This window comes from Mobula hypostoma, chromosome 1 (genome assembly GCF_963921235.1).
Source record: "Mobula hypostoma chromosome 1, sMobHyp1.1, whole genome shotgun sequence".
Lineage (NCBI taxonomy): Eukaryota > Metazoa > Chordata > Chondrichthyes > Myliobatiformes > Myliobatidae > Mobula > Mobula hypostoma.
The window spans coordinates 112650723-112676767 of NC_086097.1; the positions used below are offsets into that span (position 1 = coordinate 112650723).

General features: G+C 40.6%; 1 protein-coding gene across 1 annotated transcript in view; it reads right to left on the reverse strand.

Moving 5' to 3' along the window:
• Positions 1–26045, reverse strand: part of rims2a (regulating synaptic membrane exocytosis 2a) — a 1139701-nt gene that overhangs the window by 486436 nt on the left and 627220 nt on the right. The window contains exons 8-9 of the mRNA XM_063054936.1: positions 3578–3645; positions 2293–2412 (exon numbers count right to left, since the gene is read on the reverse strand). Coding sequence (XP_062911006.1) covers positions 2293–2412; positions 3578–3645 — 188 coding nt within the window. The remainder of the gene's footprint in view (positions 1–2292; positions 2413–3577; positions 3646–26045) is intronic.

Here is a 26045-nt window from a genome sequence, read left to right on the forward strand (position 1 = left end):
GAAGCTGCAGCAGGTGATTGGAATATCCATTGTGAAATCTACAGACCACAATCTCAAAGGGTAATCCAATAAATCCTCAATCTTGTTGTAATTATGAGGTTTGATTCCACAATGACTACTTCCACCAGACTTATTCTAGATGGTATAGATTATGTTTGCATTTGTTTATCTGTTAGGTTATTTCACTTGTACTTTTCAAAAGAAATATTATTTAATTAATAATTTTGTGGACTGGAATCTATTTCATATTCAAATAACATATAAAATATCATATACTTCTTTAGAGAGAAAACATTTTCTTAAATGAGACATCATCCCATGACAACGCTTGAAGCTCATTTAAGAAATGATTTTATACAGCTAACAATGCATATTTTAGTAGGCCAACTATATACAGTGGCATGTAAAAGTTTGAGCACCCCTGGTCAAAATTTCTGTTACTGTGAATAACTAAGCAAGTAAAAGATGACCTGATTTCCAAGAGGCATAAAGTTAAAGATCACACATTTCTTTAGTATTTTAAGCAAGATTACTTTTTTATTTCCATCTCTTACAGTTTCAAGATAGCAAAAAAGGAAAGGGGCTCGAAGCAAATGTTTGGGCACCCTGCATGGTCAGTACTTAGTAACGCTCACTTTGGCAAGTCTCACAGCTTGTAAATGCTTTTTGTAGCCAACTAAGAGTCTTTCAATTCTTGTTTAGGGGGTTTTTGCCTATTCTTTCTTGCAAAAGGCTTCTAATTCTGTGAGATTCTTGGGCCGTCTTGCATGCACTGCTCTTTTGAGATCTATCCACAGGTTTTCGAAGATGTCTAGGTCGGGAGACTGTGAGGGCCATGGCAAAACCTTCAGCCTGCACCTCTTAAGGTAGTCCATTGTGGATTTTGAGGTGTGTTTAGGATCATTATCCTGTTGTAGAAGCCATCCCATTTTCATCTTCAGCTTTTTTACAGACAGTATGAAGTTTGCTTCCAGAATTTGCTGGTATTTAATTGAAATCATTCTTCCCTCTACCAGTGAACTGTTCCCCATGTTACTGGCTGAAACACAAGCCCAAAGCATGATCGATCCACGCCTGTGCTAAACAGTTGGAGAGGTGTATTTTTCATGAAATTCTGCACCCTTTTTACTCCAAACATACCTTTGCTCATTGTGGTCAAAAAGTTCTATTTTAACTTCATCAGTCCACAGGACTTGTTTCCAAAATGCATCAGGCTTGTTTAGATGTTCCTTTGCAAACTTCTGACACTGAATTTTGTGGTGAGGACGCAGGAAAGGTGTTCTTCTGATGACTCTTCCATGAAGGTCATATTTGTGCAGGTGTCACTGTACAGTAGAACAGTGCACCATCACTCCAGAGTCTGCTAAATCTTCCCGAAGGTCTTTTGCAGTCAAATGGGGGTCTTGATTTGCCTTTCTAGCAATCCTATGAGCAGTTCTCTTGGAAAGTTTTCTTTGTCTTCCAGACCTCAACTTGACCTCTACCGTTCCTGTTAACTGCCATTTCTTAATTACGTCATGAACTGGGGAAACAGCTACCTGAAAATGATTTGCTATCTTCTTATAGCCTTCCTTCTCCTGCTTTGTGGGCATAATTTATTTTAATTTTCAGAGTGCTTGGCAGCTACTTAGAAGAGCCCATGTCTGCTGATTGTTGGGACAAGGTTTGAGGAGTCAGGGTATTTATAAAGCTTTGAAATTTGCATCATCTGGCCTTTCCTAACGATGACTGTGAACAAGCCATAGCCCTAACAAGCTATTTAAGGTCAGAGACCTTGGTAAAAGTTATCTGAGAGCTCAATTCTCTTGGGGTGCCCAATCTTTTGCATGGTGCTTCTTTCCTTTTTTTCACTCTAAAATTGTACAAAACAAAAATAATACACTAATCTTACTTAAAATATTGAAAAGAATGTTTCATCTTTAACTTCATGACTTTTGGAGATCAGTTCATCTTCTACTCACTTAACAGTAACAGAAATTTTGACCAGGGGTTCCCAGACTTTTGCATGCCACTGTATTATATCACAGATACCCCAAAGGAAAGTAAACCAGTCACTCACCAACAGTTGCACCTTTGAAGTTAGATTTAGGAAATGCTCCATCATTTAAGTAAAATCGAATATACTTCTTGAATTTGTTAAAATCAAGGAAGATGCATGCAGTGAATACATGGTTCATATTAATCTGTTTGGTTAAAGGCTTTGTGTAAATTCTTTAAATGAAAGACTTTATTTACATGTCGAAGTATATAATAAAAGCTCAAGATAGCCACTTATCTTAGCATATTACTCACTTTTAGACCCAGGAGTGCTCCAGAATCTCTAGGCACAGTGCCATCTTTTAATCGTTTGTTTAACAATATCCGACCAATTAGGCGCTCTCCATCTTTGGACGGTTGCCATGTCACTGGATGCTACGAGGTCAAAGCAATAAACACACAGGTCTTTAGTATTTATCTTTTAAGTGTGCCACAGTATTTCTTTAATACGATGTTTCCATTCAACAAAGAATACATTGCAATTACACAAACATTTATATTTTTGGTTTCCAATTGGAATTTGGAGTATCTTAATGCTCTTGAGGAGAGTAGTTACACTCTGAAACATTATGTGCTTGAAAGTTTGTGTAATTACAGGAATTTATTGCTTCAGTGCATGCTCCATGCAAATAAAAAAAGCAAGCAAGGGCAAGGGTGCTGAATAATGCCACCCACATTAGAAGCTATCACCACTATCAACAACTATTGCCACGATAACCATGTTTAAGCAAGTACCAAGCAGACAGCAGAACAGATTCTAATACACACCTACCAAAATGCCACTGCACCAAATAAAGTTCACAATGAAAGTGGAAGGGAAAAAAGAAAAACACAGTTCTGTGCCAAAACAGATTCAACTTTTCCTCACAGTCTGATTTAAAAATCTTCATTATGTTAAAGGGGACATTTTAAACTGATGTTCAATTATTTAGCAAATTTGGGAAATTTCAAGAACATATTATTATTGATGAACAACACAAAATGTTTCTAAATTTCTACCATGCAACTGTGCAACTGAACATTCCTATGCATCTTGAAAATAAAGTACTTAATTTTGCTGCCAGACAGCAAACAATAAAGCAAGCAGTTGTTTTTTTTCTCTTTCATCTGCATTTACACAGATGTGTATTTACCACTGGAAAGACCCTGTCCTTTTACAATGAGTGACAGATAGCAAACAAAGACCAAATGAGCAGGTAGAATGCAGGCTATACAGACTTAGTACCTTCTCGCTATGGCTATGTTCTTCATTTAGTGTTGTGCTACTGCATGTATCTACCCCAGAGTCTTTAATCTGAGGCTCGGCCCATTCCAAGTCCTCTTCCAATGAGTGGCCGCCAAATCGCACCATTTTCTTTTGCCTCTCAGACAAGGCGTTAGAGTCCGACAATACTGCCTGCTCACTAGTTTTTCTTTTTCCCCTTTGACTGTTCCCTACAGGCATGGGATAAAAAAAAGAAAAGAAACATGCAAAGGCGTAAATAAAACAAAGGAAGTGAAATGAAAAGGAAACTGAATGTTAAGGCTCCACATGTCTCACCAAAGACATTGGGGACGCCTCACTGCTATGCCAAGATGCATGGTCCAGCCAGTAGTAATCCACGTCCCCTGTGAGAATCAAACATATAAGAAAATGCACAGGAGGAAGGTACAGGAAAGGACAGAAACAGAAATTATAGACAACTGTATTAAATAGCAAAGAATTACTGTATATATGGGTGTTGTAAAAATATGTTTCTTGACATAAAATCAATTTTAGAGTAATCAGTGCAGCTCCCAAATCTCAATGGCATGGCAGTCTAATCTTTTAATTGAATTTGAGAATAAATTCCTATGATTTCCTCATTTAATGGGCAACAAACCAGTTGTGGTCAAATGCCCAGGATGCTGCCAAAATTTCCAGGGTTTCAGTTTGAATCGTTAGTTTTTAACATAGCAGATACCCATATTCTGCTGGGTTTCAATTTTTTTCCCCTGATATTCACCAATAATTACATAGCAAATTTAGTAGCATGGGGTCATTGCTGCTGAATAGCACGTGATGGACTTAATGGTAATAATGGGGACATTTTTTTTTGACTTTTTGACTTATGAACAGCTAATCACTAAAAAGGACAGGGAATATTATTAATCACATGGCATTCTTCATAAATGGGAATCTTGAGAGAGAGATAGCCAAATGAAAACTTTTACCTCAAATTTTGTTGTAGTAGAAATAGTTACTAAACTCGGGCAAACATATCAGAAATAATGATGTTTATATCCTTTAACATAAAATACGTGAAAAGAGGACAATGAACAAGAATACAAAGAAGACTGGTGAGTAGAAGGTCAGTCTGAATATGCAACAACAACTTCACAGACAACATCGTTTATATACAGCAACATATATTTTATGGCAGACAGAAATCAGCATTTTATTAAACTCAGTTCCAAGTGATTGTTAAATTTATCCTAATATTCCTATTTGCTTTAGAAGTTGTTTGATCAGCAAAAGAGGTAAAGCAAAGCAGTGTAGGCATAAATGTCCCCAGTGAGCTTATATTTTGCATAGATAAACACTGATTTATGGATCTGGTGCACCTTAGTTGAAATTTCCTCCATTAGTAAATTCTCAAGCCATAGCAATTGACATTTCATCCACTTTAAATAATAACTTTAGAATTAGACACTTTGGCCCTTCAATATTATAGGTAGCATTCCATAATTATTAGTTGTCTGGTTCTGTTTTATAATCCAAATAATGTACGAGAAGGCTGAAATACAAAGGACAGTCAATATCATTGACAGACAACATTTGAAATACTGTGGAACATTGGTAATATGAGACAACACTTCTAAGCCATGGGTGAAGTAGTCAAGTACACTACATTCAAATGAAATGAAGTTAGAACATTTGTCTCTTCAAAGGCAAAACTCTACTGTAGATATGGCTCATTCTCATCTCAGTCCAGCTCATGAAGCTGTATGGTAGCTGAAACTTACTTAAACCCCATTCCCCAGATTCAGGCCACAAAGTGCCTGAAGCAGCAGTGTGGAAAATAAAAATAAATTTCTCATTATGCAACTGAAGAAGTTAAGTAGCATTTAGAATGGGCACTGAAGGATAACTAATTAAACACTGCCTCATGTGTCCCTGCCATAAATCTCCCAGCTAATCTCTTATTCCTCATTGAATACCATAAAAATGTGAGGAGCTGTGATGGCCTATTGCCATCCATAGATGATGAAAGTGGAACAATGCTCCTCGCAGTATACAGCCAATGCACCCAGGGCTCAAGGAAAATATTTAACTGAAGTAACCTTGATTGTTAAGGTAATCATCTCAAATTTTCAAAGCTATGCATTAAAACCTGCCCTTCTACCCCCACCTCCAGACTTGTTCCCAAATGATAGTTGGAAGGAACTAACATTATGAATAGCTTTAACATAAAGCATTGAACACACACATTTCCAACTCTCATGGGCATACAGGTGAATAACTAATGTCTAGCTCTGGTGAAGGATCTAATTTATCAGATTGCTTTTGTTTTGTTTCCTGTTTGGCAAGGATGATTTTCTCAACTCATTTGTGCTACTTTCTACAATGTCTTAGTTATGCACATTTACTCCTTGTTTTTATCTAAAGGAATACTGTAATGAAAAAAAAAAATTCGACATGCAACTTTGGGATCTCTGGACATAGTTTCCCATTGAAATGAGTAACAAGCATCATCAAATTAGTACTGTAATAATTTTATTTAATCAAATCTAAATTTTTGTGTTGGAAATCTAAAACAGCTCTGTTGTACCGTAACTGAGATGCAGTGTTTAAGCTCAGCCTCTTTTAATAAATCCTGAGGAAACATTAAAGAGCAAATTGAATTAAGCAATTGATCCAACTCCACTTTTAAGTCATCAGTGTAATTCCAAAAATGATATTAATTTCATTAAAAATAACTATTCAATATACTCTTCAAATGTGTATATTCAATCAACTTTGAAGATAAATAGAATATATATAATCTACAAAAAAAACTGACCAAGGAACATCAAAGCCATTCAGGTGTATTTTTGGTATGGAATGTATTTTTTCCCAAGTCTTGCAAAACAATCCATGTACAAAATAATCACATATATGAACAACACACACCAAAGTTGCTGGTGAACGCAGCAGGCCAAGCAGCATCTGTAGGAAGAGGTGCAGTCGACGTTTCAGGCCGAGACCCTTCGTCAGCTGCTTGGCCTGCTGCGTTCACCAGCAACTTTGATGCGTGTTGCTTGAATTTCCAGCATCTGCAGAATTCCTGTTGTTTACATATATGAGCAAATTTGTTATCTTATTTTTCCAATTCTTCTGAAATTTTAAATTCCCATTTTAGCACACTCTTATATAAAAATAACTTGCAGTGTTAATTCTGTAATTAATTACGTACCATTTCTCTCTTTCAAGCAGATAGTATGCACACCACAAGATTAACAAATATCGCTCTCATACTTATTAAAACTGACAATTTGGGTACCCTTATTCAAATTAATTCAACATCTAAGGATTAACTGAGAAAATACAACTTTGTTTTTGCTTTAATTTTATTATTGTCCTCAAAAGAAAGCAAATATTTTGAGCAAAATGGTGCAGAAACAAGATTTGAATCTGTATGTAAAAATCTATAAAAATTCCATTCAAGATGTAAGTGAATAGCACAACAAAAAAAATTCAAAAACTATCTCTGATTTCAATATCATAAACTGTACAAAAACTTGATTTTCAACAAAGAAGTTTACTTTCAAATAGCATATTACTTCATGGATATGCTGCTTGTGATTTCATAATAATGGCATTGCAACTGCTAACAAAACATTTTGCCATGTGTTACAATATTGATAGGGTGTTATATATACATTGGTATATGTGTATTTATATATATAATCTATGACATCTTTCTCAAAATTACTTTGAGATTATATTCAATAATATGGTGTTTTATGATAGTGTTTGTAAGTTGAAGAAGAGTTTAACCCATAGTGAAACAGAAAAGTGACCCCTCCTGGGTCAGACAGTGTCACTTCAGAGTTTAGAATGTGCTCTGGTTTTTCATTTGCCTTCTACATTGGAAAAGCATCTATTAATGTCAACCTCATGAAATGTTATTTTTCAACTTTTTCAATAAACATTCAATGACACTAGTTTAAAGGACAACTGTGTGCTATTAATCAAGATGGCCCTTGTAGCATTGCTTGCTTAAATGCAATATAATTTAAAAGTCCATGCACTATAAAGTCAAAATTCTGGGTTCTATTGCAGAGCTGTCTGAAAGATACATTAGTTGTGAAAATTACCCTAAGACACTGTAGGCACTGCTGTTGGTCAGTAGCTTTAAATATCTTCAGAGGACCTGTTCTGGGTCCAGCACGTACTCTAAGAGCTATTACAAAGAAGGCATGTCAGCACTTCTACTTCCTCAGAAGTTTGCAAAGATTCAGCATTGTACCTGAAACTTCTACAAATTTCTATAGAGGTATGGTGGAGTGTATACAGACTAGTTGCATCATGGCCTGGTATGGAAATACCAATGCCTTTGAATGGAACAGCCACAGCTCATTGCAAGCAAAACCCTCCACTGTATTGAGCGCGTTTACAAGGAGCACTACCACAAGAAAGCAGTATCCAATCCATCATCAAAGACCTCTCTTCTCACTACTGCCACCGGGAAAGAGGTACAGCAGCCTTAGGTCCCCCACCAGCAGGTTCAGGAACAGTTATTACTCCACAGCCCTCAGGCTACTGAACCAGAATCAATAACTTCTGGGTTCACTACCAGATAAGCTCAACACCTTCTATGTCTGGGAGAATATAACTACAGCTGTGAAGATCCCTGCTGCCCCTGGTGACCCTGTGATCTCTGTCTTGGAGGCCAACGTCAGGTTGTCTTTCAGGAAGGTGAATCCTTGCAAGGCGGCAGGCCCCGAAAGAGTGCCTGATAAGGCTCTGAAAACTTGTGGCAATGAACTAATGGGAATATTCAAGGACATTTTCAATCTCTCACTGCTATGATCGGAAGTTCCCATCTGCTTCAAAAAGGCAACAACTATACCAGTGCCTAAGAAGAGTAATGTGAGTTGTTTTAATGACTTTCGCCCAGTAGCACTCACATCTACAGTGATGAAATGCTTTGAGAGGTTGGTCATAGCTAGAATCAACTTCTGCCTCAGCAAGGACCTGGACCCACTGCAATTTGCCTTTCGCCAGAATAGGTCTATGGCAGATGCAAACTCAATGGCGTTTCAATTGCCCTTAGATCACCTGGATAATACAAACACCTATGTCAGGATGCTGTTCATTGACATTTAAAACTAGCATTCGCACAGTCCTGATCGATAAGTTACAGAACCTGGGCCTCTGTACCTCCTTCTGCAATTGAATCCTCAACTTGCTAACTGGAAGAGCACAATCTGTGCAGATTGGTGATAACATATCCTCCTCGCTGATGATCAACATTGGCGTCCTCAACTTGCTAACTGGAAGAGCACAATCTGTGCAGATTGGTGATAACATATCCTCCTCGCTGATGATCAACATTGGCGCACCTCAGGGAAGTGTGCTTAGCCCACTGCTCTACTCTCTCTATACCCTTGACCGTGTGGCAAGGCATAGCTTAAATACCATCTATAAATTTGCTGACGATACAACCATTGTTGGTAGACTCTCAGATGGAGATGAGAGGGTGTACAGGAGTGAGGTATACAAGCTAGATGAGTGGTGTCACAGCAACAACCTTGCACTCAACGTCAGTAAGATTGTGGACTTCAGCAAGGGTAAAACGAGGGAACACAATCCAATCCTCATAGAGGGATCAGAAGTGGAGAGAGTGAGCAGCTTCAAGATATCTGAGGATCTAAGCTGGTCTCAACATATCGATGCAGCTATAAAGAAGGCAAGACAACAGCTATATTTAATTTGGAGTTTTAAGAGATTTGGTTTGTCAACAAAACACTGAAAATCTTCCATAAGTACCTTGATGAACATTCCAACAGGCTGTATCACTGTCTGGTATGGGGGTGCGGGGGGGCGACTGCACAGGAACAAAAGTCTCTACAGAAAGTTCTAAAATTAGTCAGCTCCATCGAGGGTACTAGCCTCCATAGTATCCAAAACATCTTCATGGAATGGTGCCTCAGAAAGATGGCATCCATTATTAAGGATGCCCAGCACCCAGGATATGACATCTTCTCATTGTTACCATCACGAAGGGGACGCATATGCTTGAAGGCACGCACTCAGCGATTCAGGAACAGCTTCTTCCCCTCTGCCATCCGATTCCTAAATGGACATTGAACCCATGAATTCTACCTCACTTTTTTACAAACATTATCTCTGTTTTGCACTATTTTCAATCTAACTATTTAATATACATATATACTTACCATAATTCATTTACTTATTTATTTTTTCTTTCTATATTATCATGAATTGCATTGAACTGCTGCTCACATCAAAGTTGCTGGTGAATGCAGCAGGCCAGGTAGCATCTCCAGGAAGAGGTACAGTCGACGTTTCAGGTCGAGACCCTTCATCAGGACTAACTGAAAGAAGAGCTAGTAAGAGATTTGAAGGTGGGAGGGGGAGAGGGAGATCCAAAATGATAGGAGAAGACAAGAGGGGGAGGGATGGAGCCAAGAGCTGGACAGTTGATTGGCCAAAGGGATAAGAGAGGATCATGGTACAGGAGGCCTAGGGAGAAAGAAAAGGGGGAGGGGAGAAAAAAGCCCAGAGGATGGGCAAGGGGTATAGTGAGAGGGACAGAGGGAGAAAAAGAATGTGTGTATGTAAATAAATAATGGATGGGGTACGAGGAGGAGGTGGGGCATTAGCAGAAGTTTGAGAAGTTAATGTTCATGCCATCAGGTTGGAGGCTACCCAGATGGAATATAAGGTGTTGTTTCTCCAACCTGAGTGTGGCTTCATCTTTATAATAGAGGAGGCTGTGGATAGACATACCAGAATGGGAATGGGATGTGGAATTAAAATGTGTGGCCACTGGGAGATCCTGCTTTCTCTGGCAGACAGAGCATAGGTGTTCAGCGAAACGATCTCCCAGTCTGCGTGGGGCTACACATCAGTCTGCTGCTGCTAAGTTAACAAATTTCACGACACATGCTAATGATAATAAACCTGCTTCTGATTCTGAACTTCACTCATCCCAACATTGAACTGAATTCACAACATATTGACTCACTTTCTTGGACTCTACAATACATGTTCTCAATTATTTATTTATTTATTTGTTTATTTGTTTGTTTGTTTATTTATTTATTGGGTTTGTTTGCATTTGCAGAATGTGCTGTATTTTTCATATTAGTTGTTTATCCATCTTTTTGTGCAGTTTTTCATTGAGTCTATAGTATTTATTGTGAATGTCCACAAGAAAATGAATTTCAGGATAGTATGAGATGACATATACTTAGTGGCTACTTTATTAGGCTCAGTTCAGACCAAGCATCAGAATGGGTAAAATGTGCTCTTAGTGACTTTCACTATTGTTGGTGCCAGATGGGGTGGTTTTTCTTAGAAACTGATATCCTTGGACTTCCACCTGCAACAGTCTCTGGAGTTTTCAGAGAATGGTACGAAAAAACATCCAGTGAGCAACAGCTCTGTGGGAAAAAATGATTTGTTAATGAGATCGGTCAGAGGAGAATGGCCAGATGGGTTCAAGCCGACAGGAAGGCAACAGTAACTCACATAACCATGCGTTACAACAGCGGTATGCAGAAGAGCATCTCTGAATACACAACACATTGAACCTTGAAGTGAATGGGCTACAGTAGCCAAAGACCACAAACATACACTCAGTGACCACTTTATTGGGTAATGGAGGTATCTAATAAAGTGGCTGCTAAGTGTTTATGTACTTTAATAATAAATACACTTTGAAATATGAATTAACTTTGAAAGTGTCAAAATTGCACTTGGAAATTACTCAGAATAGGTGTTTCCATTTTGATCTTGTATGCACACTTATGTGTAAAAATTGGCCAGAAGCTGCAAGTGGTGCAGGTGAGATTGAGAACCCTAAAGGAGTAGGCAAAGAAGAGCAAACATTTGAAGACCTTATCCCCACAGATTCCAAAGGGACACAGCGATTTATTTTAACTCTTCCAAGAGCTACTTATCCACAGCAGTCAACCTGGATAGACAACATTTGTTGTTGGCAATGATCTGATTGTAGAATCTGAAGCAACAGGTGTGGCATGTCTCCTGTAGTCTTTCAATTTCTATGAGCTATCATTGGAAGGAATACCATAACACAACCAGTGGAGAACGTCATCCACATTGAAATGCATGCTGGAGTCTGTACCAATCCAGAGGTGCACTGCTATATACTCCCTCTACTTTGATGTAATCCATTGTATGTCCTGCATCACCATTGACAAGAGAGCACAGCAATGCCTTGGGTGTTACATCAGGATGAGGAGGAAAACACAATCAACATGCTGTGGATAAACATGGATTATGTAGTGAACCACAGGAAGGAGACTGTTTTCACTCATGTAGATGGCCATATTTAACAGTTTGAATATCTCATGACCACATCACATTTCTCTCACAGAGCACTTCATGGTCCTCCCTCCATTGTGGCTCCATGACACTGAACAGTACACACCAGAAACATGGTTCCCAGGTAGCCAAAGCTGAAATGATGCCAGTACATAATCAACTTTCTTTTCGCACACATGCCACCTCATGCAAAAAAGAAAATAAAATTGTAACTTATTGTCGGAGGCCAAGCAACCTGGACATTTTACTTCACATCATTGGCATATTGGTCTAGCACCAATACCTCAGACATATGCTAAGCAATTTTGTGCCCCCAAACCCAAATTAATGAATTAGTATGCCATGAATAATGGAGCCAAAAGTTATCACTATTGATGTAACTTGACTAAAGGGGTTCTAAACAAAAACTTTCAAGGATACATCATTGCAGATCCACACCAGTTTGCCTCACAGGATAAGGTATTGTTATCATTAACAGGTCATGACATATAAGGTCATGGAAGCTAAAGAGTTCAAGAAAGAGAACACCAATGAACTTAAATTTATCAACATTATGAAAAGAGAGGCATTGGCATTCTTGAGGTGCATACAGGTGGATAAAACCCTGGGGCCTGAGCAAGTTTATCCCAGGAGATTGTGGGAACCAAGGGAAGAAATTTCTGGTTGCCCTGCGGAGATTTTCTTATTTTTCACAGCCAATGGCAAGATAGCAGAAGAATGGAGAATAACTAATGCTGTGTTTTTATTTAGAAAGTTTGGAAGGACAAATATCATTGATGAGAAAATCGTTAGAGGGGAATTCTAAAATATGTTCAAAGTTCAAAGTAAATGGACTCATTTTCAAGGACTTTTCATCTCATGTTCTCGATATTAATTGCTAATTTATTATTATTATTATTATTATTATTTTATTTTTGTATTTATTGTCTTTTACAGTCTATTGTCTTTTGCACACCGGTTGAACACCCAAGTTGGTGCAGGTATTATTCTATTATGCATTTATTTCAGTATGCCTGCAAAAAAATGACCCTGAGAGTTGCATATGGTGACATATACGTACTTTAGATGATATTCCAAATCTTCACAAACTCCTAAGAATGTAGAGGCGTTGCTGTGCTTCCTTCGTAATTGCACTAATGTGCTGTGTCCAGGACAGGTCCTCTGAAATGATTACACCGAGGAATTTAAGGTTGCTGACCCTCTCCAACTCTGATCCTCTGATGAGGACAAATTCATGGACCTCTGTTTTCCATCTCGTGAAGTCAATAATCAGCTCCTTGATCTGCTGGTATTGAGTGAGAGGTTGTTGTCGCGATACCACTCAGCCAGATTTTCAATCTCCCTCCTACATGCTGACTCGTCATCACTTTTATTCAGCCTAACACTGTGGTGTCTTCAGCAAACTTGAATATAGCTTTGAAGCTGGGCTTAGCCACACAGTCATAAGTGTGCAGCAAGTAGAGCAGGGGATAAGCACGCAGCCTTATGATGTACCTATGCTGATGGAGACTGTGGAGCAGATGTTGTTGCCAACCTGAACCCACTGGGGTCTGGCAAGTGAGGAAATCTAGGATCCAATGTCCCGGTAGGTATTGAGGCCAATGTCTTGACACTTATTGATTGGTTTTGAGCGGATGATGGTATTGAATTCCGAGCTGTAGTCGGTAAAGAGCATCCTGATGTATGCACCTTTACTGAATAATAGTCATTGAGGAAGTTTACCATGTTCTTCTTAGGCATTGATATAAGTAAAGTATACTTGAAGCAGGTGGGAACTTCAGACTGCCGAAGTGAGAGGTTAAAGCTCAGTGAACACGTCAGCCAGTTGATCAGCACAGGTCTTTATTACTTGACCAGGTACCCCAGGCCAGATATTTTTTGTAGGTTCACCGTTCTGAAGGATGCTCCTACGTCAGCCTCAAAGACTGAAATCGCAGGATTATCGGTGCTGTGGAAGTTTGAGAAGGATCTTCCATGCTTTGATGGTCAAAGCGAGCATAGAAGGCATTGAGCTAATCTGGAAGCAAAGCCCTGTTGTCACCTATGTCACCTGATTTTATGTTATAAGGGATGAGAGCATTCAAGCCCTGCCACAACTGTTGAGTATCCTTCATTGGTTCACTTGCATCTTCAGCTTTCTGGAGATTGTACCTGGACCTCTTGTAACTTGGTCTCAGACTTGAATGCTAATAGGGAGTATATGATTAAGCAAAAGAAGGCAAAAGAGACAAACGATGCCAAGATTGGGGGTGGGGTGGGCTATAAGAATGGACTATTTTAAGGAAGCTGAAGATGGATTAAGTGGTGCATCTCAGGTGGGAGACAGTTTTCAGTCATGTGATGGCCATATTTTAGTAGCCTGGAGATCTCATGAACACATCACATTTCTCTCACATATTGCTTTGTGGACCTCCCTCTATTGTTACAGCCCATGACACAGAGTGGAAGTGAAGCTCTGCTGGCTTATGATTTGAGACATCAAGGAAAGTGAAGAATCCTGGTTCTTAGGCAAGGTTTAATTGATGCAGTTTGTGGATTGGACTCTGCAGTTCATGTTATGATGTGTTTCTGGTTTCTAGTTGCCATTTTGGGCATTTTTGATTGGGGCAGCCTGCAGATAATGAACAACAAAGTACTAGATTGAACTGAACTGAGCTGAATGGAATATGCCTGGACTCCTTCCATTTTGTTTTTTATGCTTGCTTTTTCAGCTGTTTGCACAACTGTTTGCTTTTTGGCTGTTGATGTTTTTCTTTGAATGGAGTTCATGGCTTTCTCTGTTTCATGGCTGTCTGTGGGAAGACAAATCTCAGGGTTGTATACACACTTTGATAATAAATTTACTTTGAATCTCGAATCTTTGAAAAAGATTTAAGATTACCTTTATTTGTCTCTTGTATACCGAAACATAGAGTGAAATGCATTGCTTGCATCAGAGTTGTGCTGGATCAGTCCGTAAGTGTTGCCACACTTCCGGCACCAACATAACATGCCCACAACTTATTATCCCTAACGCTTACATCTTTGGAATGTGGGAGGAAATAGGAGCATTTGGAGAAAACACATACAGTGACTCTTGTAGATCATATTAAAGATAATTGTTGATGCTATATGCTCAAAATAAATCTCCACCTGCGTTACTAATAAACAGCTACTGATGAATGGGCCACTATGAATACCTTACAAAAGATATTATTTATCATAACCTACAGACACATGCCATGTCTAATTACTATGCCCTGTATCCCAGTTGTCACCCAAGTCAGTACATCTCTTTCTTTAGACATTCTGCAAACTCTGTACAGACAATGGCAAGTATTGAACACTGATCTGTACTTGATCTTTTCATCTCCAACTGTCTCCGAGACATCAAGCATCTCAACTTCACCACTCCTCTCTCCTGTTCCAACCTCACTCCCTCTGAACGCACTGCCCTCCACTCTCTCCGCACTAATCCCTACCTCACCATCAAACCCGCAGACAAAGGTGCTGCCGTAGTTGTCTGGCGGACGGACCTCAACCGCACTGAGGCCAAACAGCAGTTCTCTGACATCTCCTCTTACTTACCCCTGGAACAGGACCCCACCAAAAAACATCAAACCATTGTCTCCCGTACCATCACCACCCTTATCAACTCCGGAGACCTTCCATCCTCAGCCACAAAAGTCATAATTCCCACACCCCACACAGCTTGGTTTTACCTCCTCCCCAAGATCTACAAGCCTGACTGTCCCAGTAGACCCATAGTTTCTGCCTGCTCCTGCCCCACTGAACTTGTATCTGCCTACCTGGACTCTACTTTGTCACCCACAGTTCAGTCCCTCCCCACGTACATCCAGGATACATCCCATTCCCTCCACCTCTTCAATAACTTCCAGTTCCCCAGTCCCGACCGCTTCATTTTCACTATGGATATCCAATCCTTATACACCTCCATTCCCCATCAAGAAGGCCTCAAAGCCCTCCGTTACCTTCTGGACAATAGACCTCACCAGTTCCCCACCACCACCACCCTCCTCTGGTTGGCGGAGCTGGTACTCACACTTAATAACTTTTCTTTTGGCTCTTCCCACTTTCTTCAGACCAAGGGTGTAGCTCTGGGCACTCGCATCGGCCCTAGCTATGCCTGCCTCTTGGTTTGTTATGTGGAACAGTCTGTACTCCAAACCTATACTGGTACTGCTCCTCAACTTTTCCTTCGGTACATTGATGACTACATTAGTGCTGCTTCCTGCACCCATGCTGAGCTCGTCAATTTCATCGACTTTACTTCAAACTTCCATCCAGCCCTTAAATTCACATGGTCCATCTTGGACACTTCTCTCCCCTTTCTCGATCTCTCGGTCTCCATCTCTGGAGACAGACTGTCCATTGACATCTTTTATAAGTCCACTGACTCTCATAACTACATCGACTATACCTCTTCCCACCCTGCCACATGCAAAAATGCCATTTCCTATTCCCAGTTCCTCTGTTTCTGCTGCATCTGCTCCCAGGATGAGGCTTTCCGTTCCAGGACATCTCAAATGTCCTCTTTTTTTAAGGATCACGGTTTCCCTTCTGCTGTCATCATTTGATACCCTCACCTGCATCTCCTCCATTTCCCGCACTTTGGTCCTCGCCCCATCCTCCCGTCACCACAGCAGGGACAGAGTTCCCCTTGTCCTCACCTACCACCCCACCACCCTCCAGATCCAGCACATTATCCTCCGCAACTTCCGTCACCTTCAACAGGACCCCAGCACTAAGCGCATCTTTCCTTCTCTACCCCTCTCCGCTTTCCGCAGGGATCGTTCCCTCCATGATTCCCTGGTCCACATGTCCCTCCCCACGGATCTCCCCCACCCGGCACTTATCCCTGTAAGCGTAAGTGCTACACCTGTCCCTACACCTCCTCTCTTGCCATCATTCAGGGCCCCAAACAGTCCAGGTGAGGCAACACTTCACCTGTGAGTCTGTTGGGGTCATCTATTGCATCTGGTGCTCCCGGTGCGGCCTCCTCTACATCGGTGAAACCCGACGCAGATTGGGGGACCGCTTTGTTGAGCACCTCCGCTCCGTCCATCAGAACAGACAGGATCTCCCGGTTGCAACCCACTTGAACTCTGCTTCACACTCCCATTTGGATATGTCCATACATGATGAGGCCAAACTCAGGTTGGAGGAGCAACACCTCATATACCGTCTGGGTAGTCTCCAGCCCCTTGCTATGAAAATTGAATTCTGGTAATTCCCTCCCCCTCCCTTCCTCCATCCCAGTTTCATTCTGCCCCCTCCCCCAGCTGCCTATCACTTCCCTCATGATTCCGTCTCCTTATACTACCCATTGTGCTTTCCCCTATTCCTTCTTCACCTTTCCTGCCTATCACCTCCCTGCTTCCCCTCCCCCACCCCTTTATCTCTCCCCTTACTGGTTTTTCACCTGGAACCTACCAGCCTTCTCCTTCCCTTCCTCCCCCCACCTTCTTTATAGGGCCTCTGCCCCCTCCCTGTTCAGTCCTGATGAAGGGTTCCGGCCTGAAATGTTGACTGTTCGTTTCCACGGATGCTGCCCGTCCTGCTGAGTTCCTCCAGCGTGTTGTGTATGTTGCTTTGACCCCAGCATCTGCAAAGTATTTGGTGTGTGCAGGAGGATCTCAGCAGGTCAAGTAGCATCTGTGGAGGCTGAGACTTACTTGATGTTTCAGATTGAGGCCCTGCATCTGGACTAAGATTAGGAGAGAGAAGCAGCCAGAATAAGAAGGTTGGAGGAGGGGAGGAGTACCAGCTGGTAGGTGATTGATGAAGCAAAGTGGGTGGATGTGGGAGATGGATGAAGTGAGAAGCTGGGAGGTGATAAATAGAAGAGGTAAAGTTCTGAAGAAGAATGAATCTGATAAGAAAGGAGATTGGACCATGGGAGAAAAGGAAGGAGGAGGGGTACCAGAGGGAGGTGATAAGAAGGTGATGAGAAGAGAGGAGTTAAGAGGGGAGCCAGAATAGGGAATGGAAAAAATAGAGATGGTCATACAGTACATATACTCCTGCCGAAATGAGAATGTCTACACATGATGTATGTGCACAAATTGTTTGGTGTGGCACTAGTCAGGCTTGGAAGCCTATATGAACTGCCAGCAACCAGGAGGAGTCCAGCTCCAACATTGATCATGATGTTTTCCAGGAGCCTATCCTTTCTTGTACTTTACTTTTCTATGTTCCATAGTCTACATCAGGCACCATTGCTTTGGACTTTACAGAATTCAAACACCGTGGCCATAACTTCATGCATTTCTTATTTGGATACTTGAAAAAAACCACCCAATTGGACTAGGAATGAGAGGTGTTAGAGTGAGATGAAGAAGAAGGCACAACATCACAATATCAGTCTGGACTGTACAAGTGTGAGGGAAAGGGGAGGTCAAGTGACAGCTCCCTGGAAGCTGAGGTTACTTATCAGATCTGCTCAAGGGGATCAATGAATACTTGGACATCTTGATCTGCCTGAAAACCTACATACATGTCAAGGAGCATTGTGGAGTCCAGCTTCAAACTAACAAAGTCTAAAGCTCATTCTTTCCAGCATAGGAAAGAGACTGGCAAATCATTAATCCTCATGGCACTAAAAGTTGGGCATTGTCCAGCAGCAGAGGTCACAACTCCTCTGAACTACAGGCAGAACTCAGAGACATATACTGAGTACCTTCTGATGTCTAAGTTCAACTCATTGCCAGCTACTTCAGACAGAGGCTATTGTGAGCATCACAACATCTATGGAGGTATATCAACAGTCAGCATTTCAGACTGAGACCCTTCAACAGGTCAGGTTAGTTCCTAATGAAAGGTCTTAGCCGAAAACATCAATTTTCATTTCACTCCATAGATGCTGCCTGATCTCCAACATTCTGCATGTATTGCTCAAGAGTTCCAGCATCTGCAGAATCTCTTGTGACTCCATTTAGCTGCTATCATGACTATGAGCTATTCTGTTGCAAGTAGCTTTCGGCCTGTGATGAGACTCCTGGAGCTACTCTCCTGAAGAGGTTCTAGGCTCACACACACACACACCCCATCCCAGGACAGAGTCCTTACTGACCCTTCATTGCCGAGCAGAGCAGCGAGCTGAACTGGTCCATCCTCTATTTTGGGCCACGACACCTTGACCTTTTCAATCTGGTCTAGTGCCTAAATCTTTGTCCAAAGATTGGGTTCAGTTGCTTCGGTACACCCAGGGGCCTGGACCCTGCTGCCTCGATTTGGCCTGTACCTGACCTTTCCAATACTCGCTGGTATGTTAAAACTCATGATGACAAAATGAAGTCTGAAGTCAGGCTATATGGACCCATAGGTTTAAATATTAATCCTCAAATACACTTCTAATCTCCCCTTTAACAAATCAAGTATCCACCAGGTTTGCTTAGACACTGGAGGAGCAGCATGTGTGCAGGACAGGGAAGTAAGATAGATATAGCACCAAGTCTATCTAAAGATTAGCTTTATTTGTCATATGTTCATCAAAACATGAAGTGAAAAGCATTGTTTACATCAAATCAAACCAGCAGAGTTTTGCAGGGCACCCACTTGCAGTGCTGATATAGCATGCCCACAACTCAGTAACCATGACTGTACATCTCTGGAATGTGGGAGGAAACCTACAGGGACAATGTACAAGCTCCTTACAGACAGCAGCGGGAATCGAACCCTGACCTTATAGCTAGTGCTAAAAAGTGTAGCACTAACTGCTGCACTACTGCACCACCAGGATTTATCTGTGCATCAAGTACATTTATATTCCACTCTTCTCATTATCACGCAGTGTCAATTGTCACTGGACTACAGCATCTGTTGCTTGTCCTTAATTGCTTTTGAGGAGCTACCTTCCTGACACACAATGATGTTTCCAGTATTGAAACTGATTTTTTTTGTTACTTGAATAACTATGACACTTTGTCATAAAAGTTGCATGCTTTATCATACTGTCATATTATTGAATTCCTATAAAAAAAGCAAAACTTTCAAACTAAACAGGGACCTTAACTTATGGCTCACAAAATGTTCTTTTCCTCTGTGCTGATGACAGATTAGTACCTGGAGGAGTTGTCCAAGTGCTCATGAGTTGATTGCTGCCAATGATTTTAATTAATGCAAGTACGGCTTATGGATCGGACAGGCCACTTATGCAGAACAAACCCTTCATAACACATGATGCACGCTTCACCATAAATTACAAAGGAGAAACAGCTGTGAACCAGCTTAGAATAAGTGCACTTTAACTTAAAAAGCATGTCCATCAGCATACTACCTTTCAGAGTTTGCAATATGGCTGTTTTCTTATATAAATTAAAGTTTTCAGGCAAATGAATTACCTGCTTATATATCTCTTTTTTTCCAATATATATTATTTATTTCAAGTTTGAGTTGATGACTTTTCTCTAAAATTCACTATCTAGATCGAATTATTATGCCTGATGCAACTTAATTTTCATCAAACTATTTCAATAGTATTATCTCAACTCAAATGAATCAACAGGAAATAATCAAGAAGCCAGTTATATAAAAAAAATGTCTTTGGTGACATACCAAATTTCTTCAAGCTCCAAATTCTGTGGAGAGCAGTTTAACACGTTGCATTGTGAGAGTGGGCTACTACTCAGGATCGAGATAAGCTACAGAGAGTTGTAAACTCAGTCAGCTCCATCATGGGCACCAGCCTCCATTAGTATCCAGGATAGCTTCAAGGAGCGGTGTCTCAAAAAGGCAGCATCCATCATGAAGGACCCCATGACCCAGGACATGCCTTGTTCTCATTTCTACCATCAGGACAGAGGTACAGAAGCCTGAAGGCGCACACTCAATGAATCAGGAATAGCATCCTTCCCTCTGCCATTTGATTTCTGAATGGACATTGAACCCAGAAACACTACCTCATTACTTTTTTATTTCTATTTTTGCACTATTTACTATAATTCACTGTTTTTTTTACTATTATTATGAATTGCATTGTACTACTGCCACAAAGACAACAAATTTCATGACATTTGTTGGTGACATTAAACTTGATTCTGAAATATGTCAGCTACCTCACAATCTTCCCAGATTTTGCCATTGCTTGCTGTACTATGACCAGCTGTGTGTTCTGAAAGACAAGCTGTTTATTTTGTACAGATTTTTCCTTTCACCTTACTTTTTTCACTCTTGACAAGCCGGATAGCTTAACAATCTGGCCTATTAGCATCTTCAAATGATTGATCCAATACGTCATATACAGGAATAGACCCGTGCTCTGATAGTACGAGGTAGAAGCACACCATAACAATCATGGCCGTTTTACTAAATTATTTGCATCCTGCATTTTCTAATTTCTCTTCCCCAATTCTGTTTTGGATAGTTTCACTATGAAACAACACACTTGGATTTACAGCCACATAAGAATATCTGGCTAAGCTATCCTTAATCAGAGGGAGGTGAATCTGCGGAATTGCTGCCGTCAACTGCGGAGGCCAAGTCACTGGGTACATTTAATGTGGAGGTTGATAGGTTCTTGATTAGGAAGGGCATCAAAGGTTACAGGGCAGAAGGCAGGAGAGTGGGGTTGAGAGGGATATTAATGGTGGAGCAGACCTAATGGGCCGAATAGCCCAATCTGTTCCTATGTCGGTAGCTGATAAACTTTTATTGCTCATATTGTTCAGATGATAATAGATTTAAGACCAACATAGAAATTTAAACACTAAAATCGAGTCCAATGTTGAGGGGAAGCTGCATTGTGTGAACATTGATTTCTCTAACTTCCGTTAATGCCTCTCCTCCCCTTCTTACCCCATCCCTAATTTATTATTTATTTATAAATTTTCTCTCTTTCCCTCTCACAATAACTCCTTGTCTGTTCTCCATCTTTCTCTTGTGCTCCCTTCCCCCTTTGTTTCTTCCCAGGCCTTCCGTCCCATGATACTCCTTTCTCCAGCCTTGTATCCCTTTTGCCAATCAACTTCCCAGCTCATGGCTTCATCCTCCCCCTCCTGTCTTCTCCTATCATTTCGGGTCTCCCACTCCCCCTCCCACTTTCAAATCTGTTACTATCTCTTTTTTCCGTTAGTCCTGACGAAGGGTCTCGACCTGAAACATTGACTGTACTTCTTCCTGCGTTCCACCAGCATTTTGTGTGTGTCTTCTTTCAAAATTTAACTTTGCAAGAACATTATCATTATCATGCTCTTGGTTGAAGGAGCTTTCTGCATGCAAATTGGCTGTTATAACACTCTCTATACCAGGGGTCGGCAGCTTTTTTGCCTCTGTGGGCCGGATCGTGTATTAATGAGTGGATAGTGGGCCAGATAAATGCCATAAGAAACTTGAAATATGAGAATTATCCATTTCAATACATCTAGTTATGTTTTGCCTCAAATTAATGAATAACGCATGCTAGAAAATCATTTGTGCTTAATCAAGGTGCCGATTAGTAATCAAAGAACTCAGTTTAGTTGCAATTTATTTCAATCAAGGCATTTTCTGAATCTATTACAAGGACACAAAGAATCTTTAAACATAAAACGTATGAACATGATGCATTGAATGGTGGTAAATTAAGTATAATAAAAAAGAAAATTTTGATGCAAACAGTTGATAAATCACTGTGAAACTTGATGCTGTTTGTTGCTTGAAAGCTTCTCAATATTGGGTGTCAGACTTGTTGATGCCAAGAGCAAGACATTATCCAGATGGACATCAGTCAATCTTGTTCTCAAATGGTTCTTGGAGTGCTCACACAGATAAGTGCTGCCAAACAATGATGCCATCTTTTTTGCATGGTCCACTAAGTTAGGATACTTCCCCTTAAACAACTTTTAACATCTGCTGACGTTTCTTCAACTCGCCGAGTGATCATTCTTGCTGACAGGCTGATACTGCAGATGCAAATAAAGATTTCTTTTCAGGACAAACAATATCCACCACTGCCAGTAAACATTCTTTGACAAACTCTCCATTTGTAAAAGACTTCATCTTTTCTGCAATGCGTTTTGAGACTTCGTAGCTGGCATGGGAATTTCCTTCATTTTTACTGCTTTTCTTGGCAAAAAATGATATTTGTTTTCCAAAACTAGCCTTCATTCGCTTAACTTCATCTTTCCTTGCTTGCCCAGTAAACTTGTTAAAATTTCCACTATGGCGGGTCTCGTAATGTCGCCTGATATTTGCTACCTTCTTCAAAGCAACATTTTCTAGGCAAATGAGGCAAATTGGTTTCCCAGCTTACTCGATGAAGAAGTAATCTAGTGTCCAAGTGTCTTGGAAATTTCGGCATTCAGAGTCTACCTTCCTACGTTTTGCATTTATTGCCATTGGAATTTTTTTCTTCAATTTCATTTTGAAACGCGAGTTATTCAACAAGCATCATAGCACATGTAAATATCTGTATATTTAGCATGGATTTCTTGTTAAAACACTGTGACGCTGTTTCTGTTTACAATTTGAACGATCCCATCTGAAAACCTGTGCGTGCACGGAGAGTATCTAATACATATTAATAAGGTAGTCTGCCTTCTCGTCATTCGTATATACCAGTGTTTGGTTTGGAACAAAACGGAACCTGGGGCCAGTGTAACAAGACGCCATGCATGTCCATCAGTGCGGTCATGTGAAACCCTCAGAATAAGGAAAAATCGCTTGCGGGCCGGATAAACATAGTATCCCAATATTTGCTCATGGGCTGGTCAAAATACCTTCGCGGGCCGGATCCGTAGATTGCCTATCTCTTCTCTATACTTTGAAATATTTCATTTATTATAAAGCATTCAGAGCTATCTGAGGGGTATTTTATTAGTACAACCCTCTTCCTTCCTTTTGTTTGTCAATTTTTATAGTACGCCAAAATGAACAAACTAAGCTTTGACTTCCCCTAATATAGCCAAGGACGTTTGTTTTCTCTGCATAGATGGACGAATTCAAATGATCAACCAGCACTTTGATTCTGGGACAAGAATGACTGAATCCCACAGGAACACCAATGAAAGTGATGATGAAACTTCAGTAAAAACCCAACTGATTCATTAATGTCCTTCATTTGCAGTCCTTATCTGTTTAGATTCAAACGTGATTCCAATTCCAAATCATATTGTTGAATATTAATTGCATAGGAACTGACTCAATTGTATCAATCTGTTGCAGTGAATTGAGAACACTTGATTAAATAGATTTCAATGCTTTTACAGGAAACTTGCAGCAGACATAAAGGGCGCCCCTAAAAATGATACCCACAAACACTACCCTTTCTGAGCCACACATTCCTTCTACTCTGCTCAAGCAACCATATGTTACGGCGGTGGTGTGCAGAAGGGCATTTCTGAATGTGCAATACGTCAGGCCCTGAAGTGGATGGGCTACAGCAGTGGAAGACCACGAATATACACTCAGTGGTCACTTTATTAGATACAGGAGGTACCTAGTAAAGTAGCCACTAAGTGCACGTAGATGACTCTTAACTACCTTATGAAGTCTCCTTCCAGTTATATATGGCAATGATCAGACCATACTTGGAGTTTTGTGAGTCCTTTTGAGCCCCTTATCTAAGCAAGAATGTGCTGGCATTGGAGAGGATCCAGAGGACATTCACGAGAATGATTTCAGGAATGAAAGCGTCAATGTATGAGGAGCATTTGACGGCTCTGAGTCTGTATTCATTGGAAACTAGAAGAATGAGAGGAGATCCCATTGAAACCTATTGAATATTGAAAGGCCTAAGTAGAGTGGCTGTGGAGAGGATGTTTCACAGAGTGGGGGAATCTAGGACCAGGGGCACAGCCTTAGAATAGAACAATGATGAGGAAAAATTTAGACAGAGATGAGGAAAATTAATTTAGCTCGAGACGGTAGACTGCAGCTAATAGTGGCATATCCCTCCAGTGCTATTGATTGTTTTTCTGCAAGGGAGGGAGGGGAAACTTGGGAAGGAGAGAGTTGGCAGGGAGGGAAGAGAGAGTCGGCAGGGAGGTGAGAGACAGGAGGGATGAGAGATGGGAGGGCTAGTAGATTCCCATGTAGTCCCATACAATAGTACAAATGTCAATCGGGTTCCCAACTCTCGGGCTGTAAGATCTCTCCATTGAGCAGCGTTGGGTAAACTAACAGTGGCAATAAAATCACTGGAAAGAAATGGCTAGCAGAGAACTGTTAATAGACATCTTTACATGTCTAAATGTTTTAAGTGAGTGTCTTTTTAATGTTTGAGAATGTAAAATACACTAAGTGGCCACCATATAAGGTATCTCCTGTAGCTATTAAAGTGGCCACTGAATGAATGTTTGCGGTCTTCTCCTATTGCAGCCCATCTACTTCAAAGTTCAATGTGTTGCGTGTTCAGAGGTGCTCTTCTGCACACCACTGTTGTAACATGTGGTTACTTGAGTTACTGTCACCTTCCTCTCAGCTTGAACCAGTCTGGCCATTCTCCTTTGACCACTCTCATTCACAAGGCATTTTCAGTCACAGAACTGCCGCTCACTGGATTTTTTTTTAATATTCACACCATTTTCTGTGAACTCTAGAGACTGTGTCCAAAAAATCCCAGGAGATCAGCAGTTTTTGAGATACTCAAACCACCCCATCTGGCATGAATAGTTATTCTATAATCAAAATTACTTAAATCACAATTTTTTCCCCATTCTGATGTTTGTTCTGAACAACAACTGAACCTCTTGACCATGTCTGCATGCTTTTATGCATTGAGTTGTTGCCACAAGATTGACTGATTAGATGTTTGCATTAACAAGCAAATGCGCAGGTGTACCTAATAAAGTGACCACTGAGTATATAATTTTAAAATATTTAAATTCAGGATAAGAGGTGGGAAGGCACGAGGTTTCAGTAGCTATCAGAGAGAGTCAGTAAATTCAACCAAGCACTGAACCTGGTCTGGACCATGCTGGCATTCCAGAAAATGGCTTTCAAGTGTCATTCTTAGGGCCATTGGGTCTTTCCCCACGATGCCAGTCAGACAGTTTATTGAAAGGACAATCACAAATGAAGATTAAAATAGCTTTGGTCATATATACTCCAATTACATGATAGACAGAACTGAGTTAAGGGAATCACTTACAAAAAGATCTGAAATAATTGTAAAATTTATGTCCTCCTGACAGTCACCCAGGTACCTGCTCCCTGCAATTTAGGGAAGACTAACTACCTGCAGCTCCTATCTATCACCTCCTTAGTTTCTCATATTCTCTGAGAAGCTGACTGCAACTCATTTGTGTCTCTGTCTGAGTTTTCCATTGAAACAGCGATTTCAACTGCTCTTTTAAATGTGAACTATGCTTCAGTTTGAAGCCATTTTTGATACTCTTTTTGTAAGATTTCACAAGCTAAACGATCTCTCAAAGTATCCTTAAGCACATCACTGAACTAACAATGCTTAGACAATTTCTTCAATTCAGCCATGTAAGCTGAAAAGGACTCCCCTTCCTTTTGATTCCACTTATGAAACAAAGCAATCTGCAAT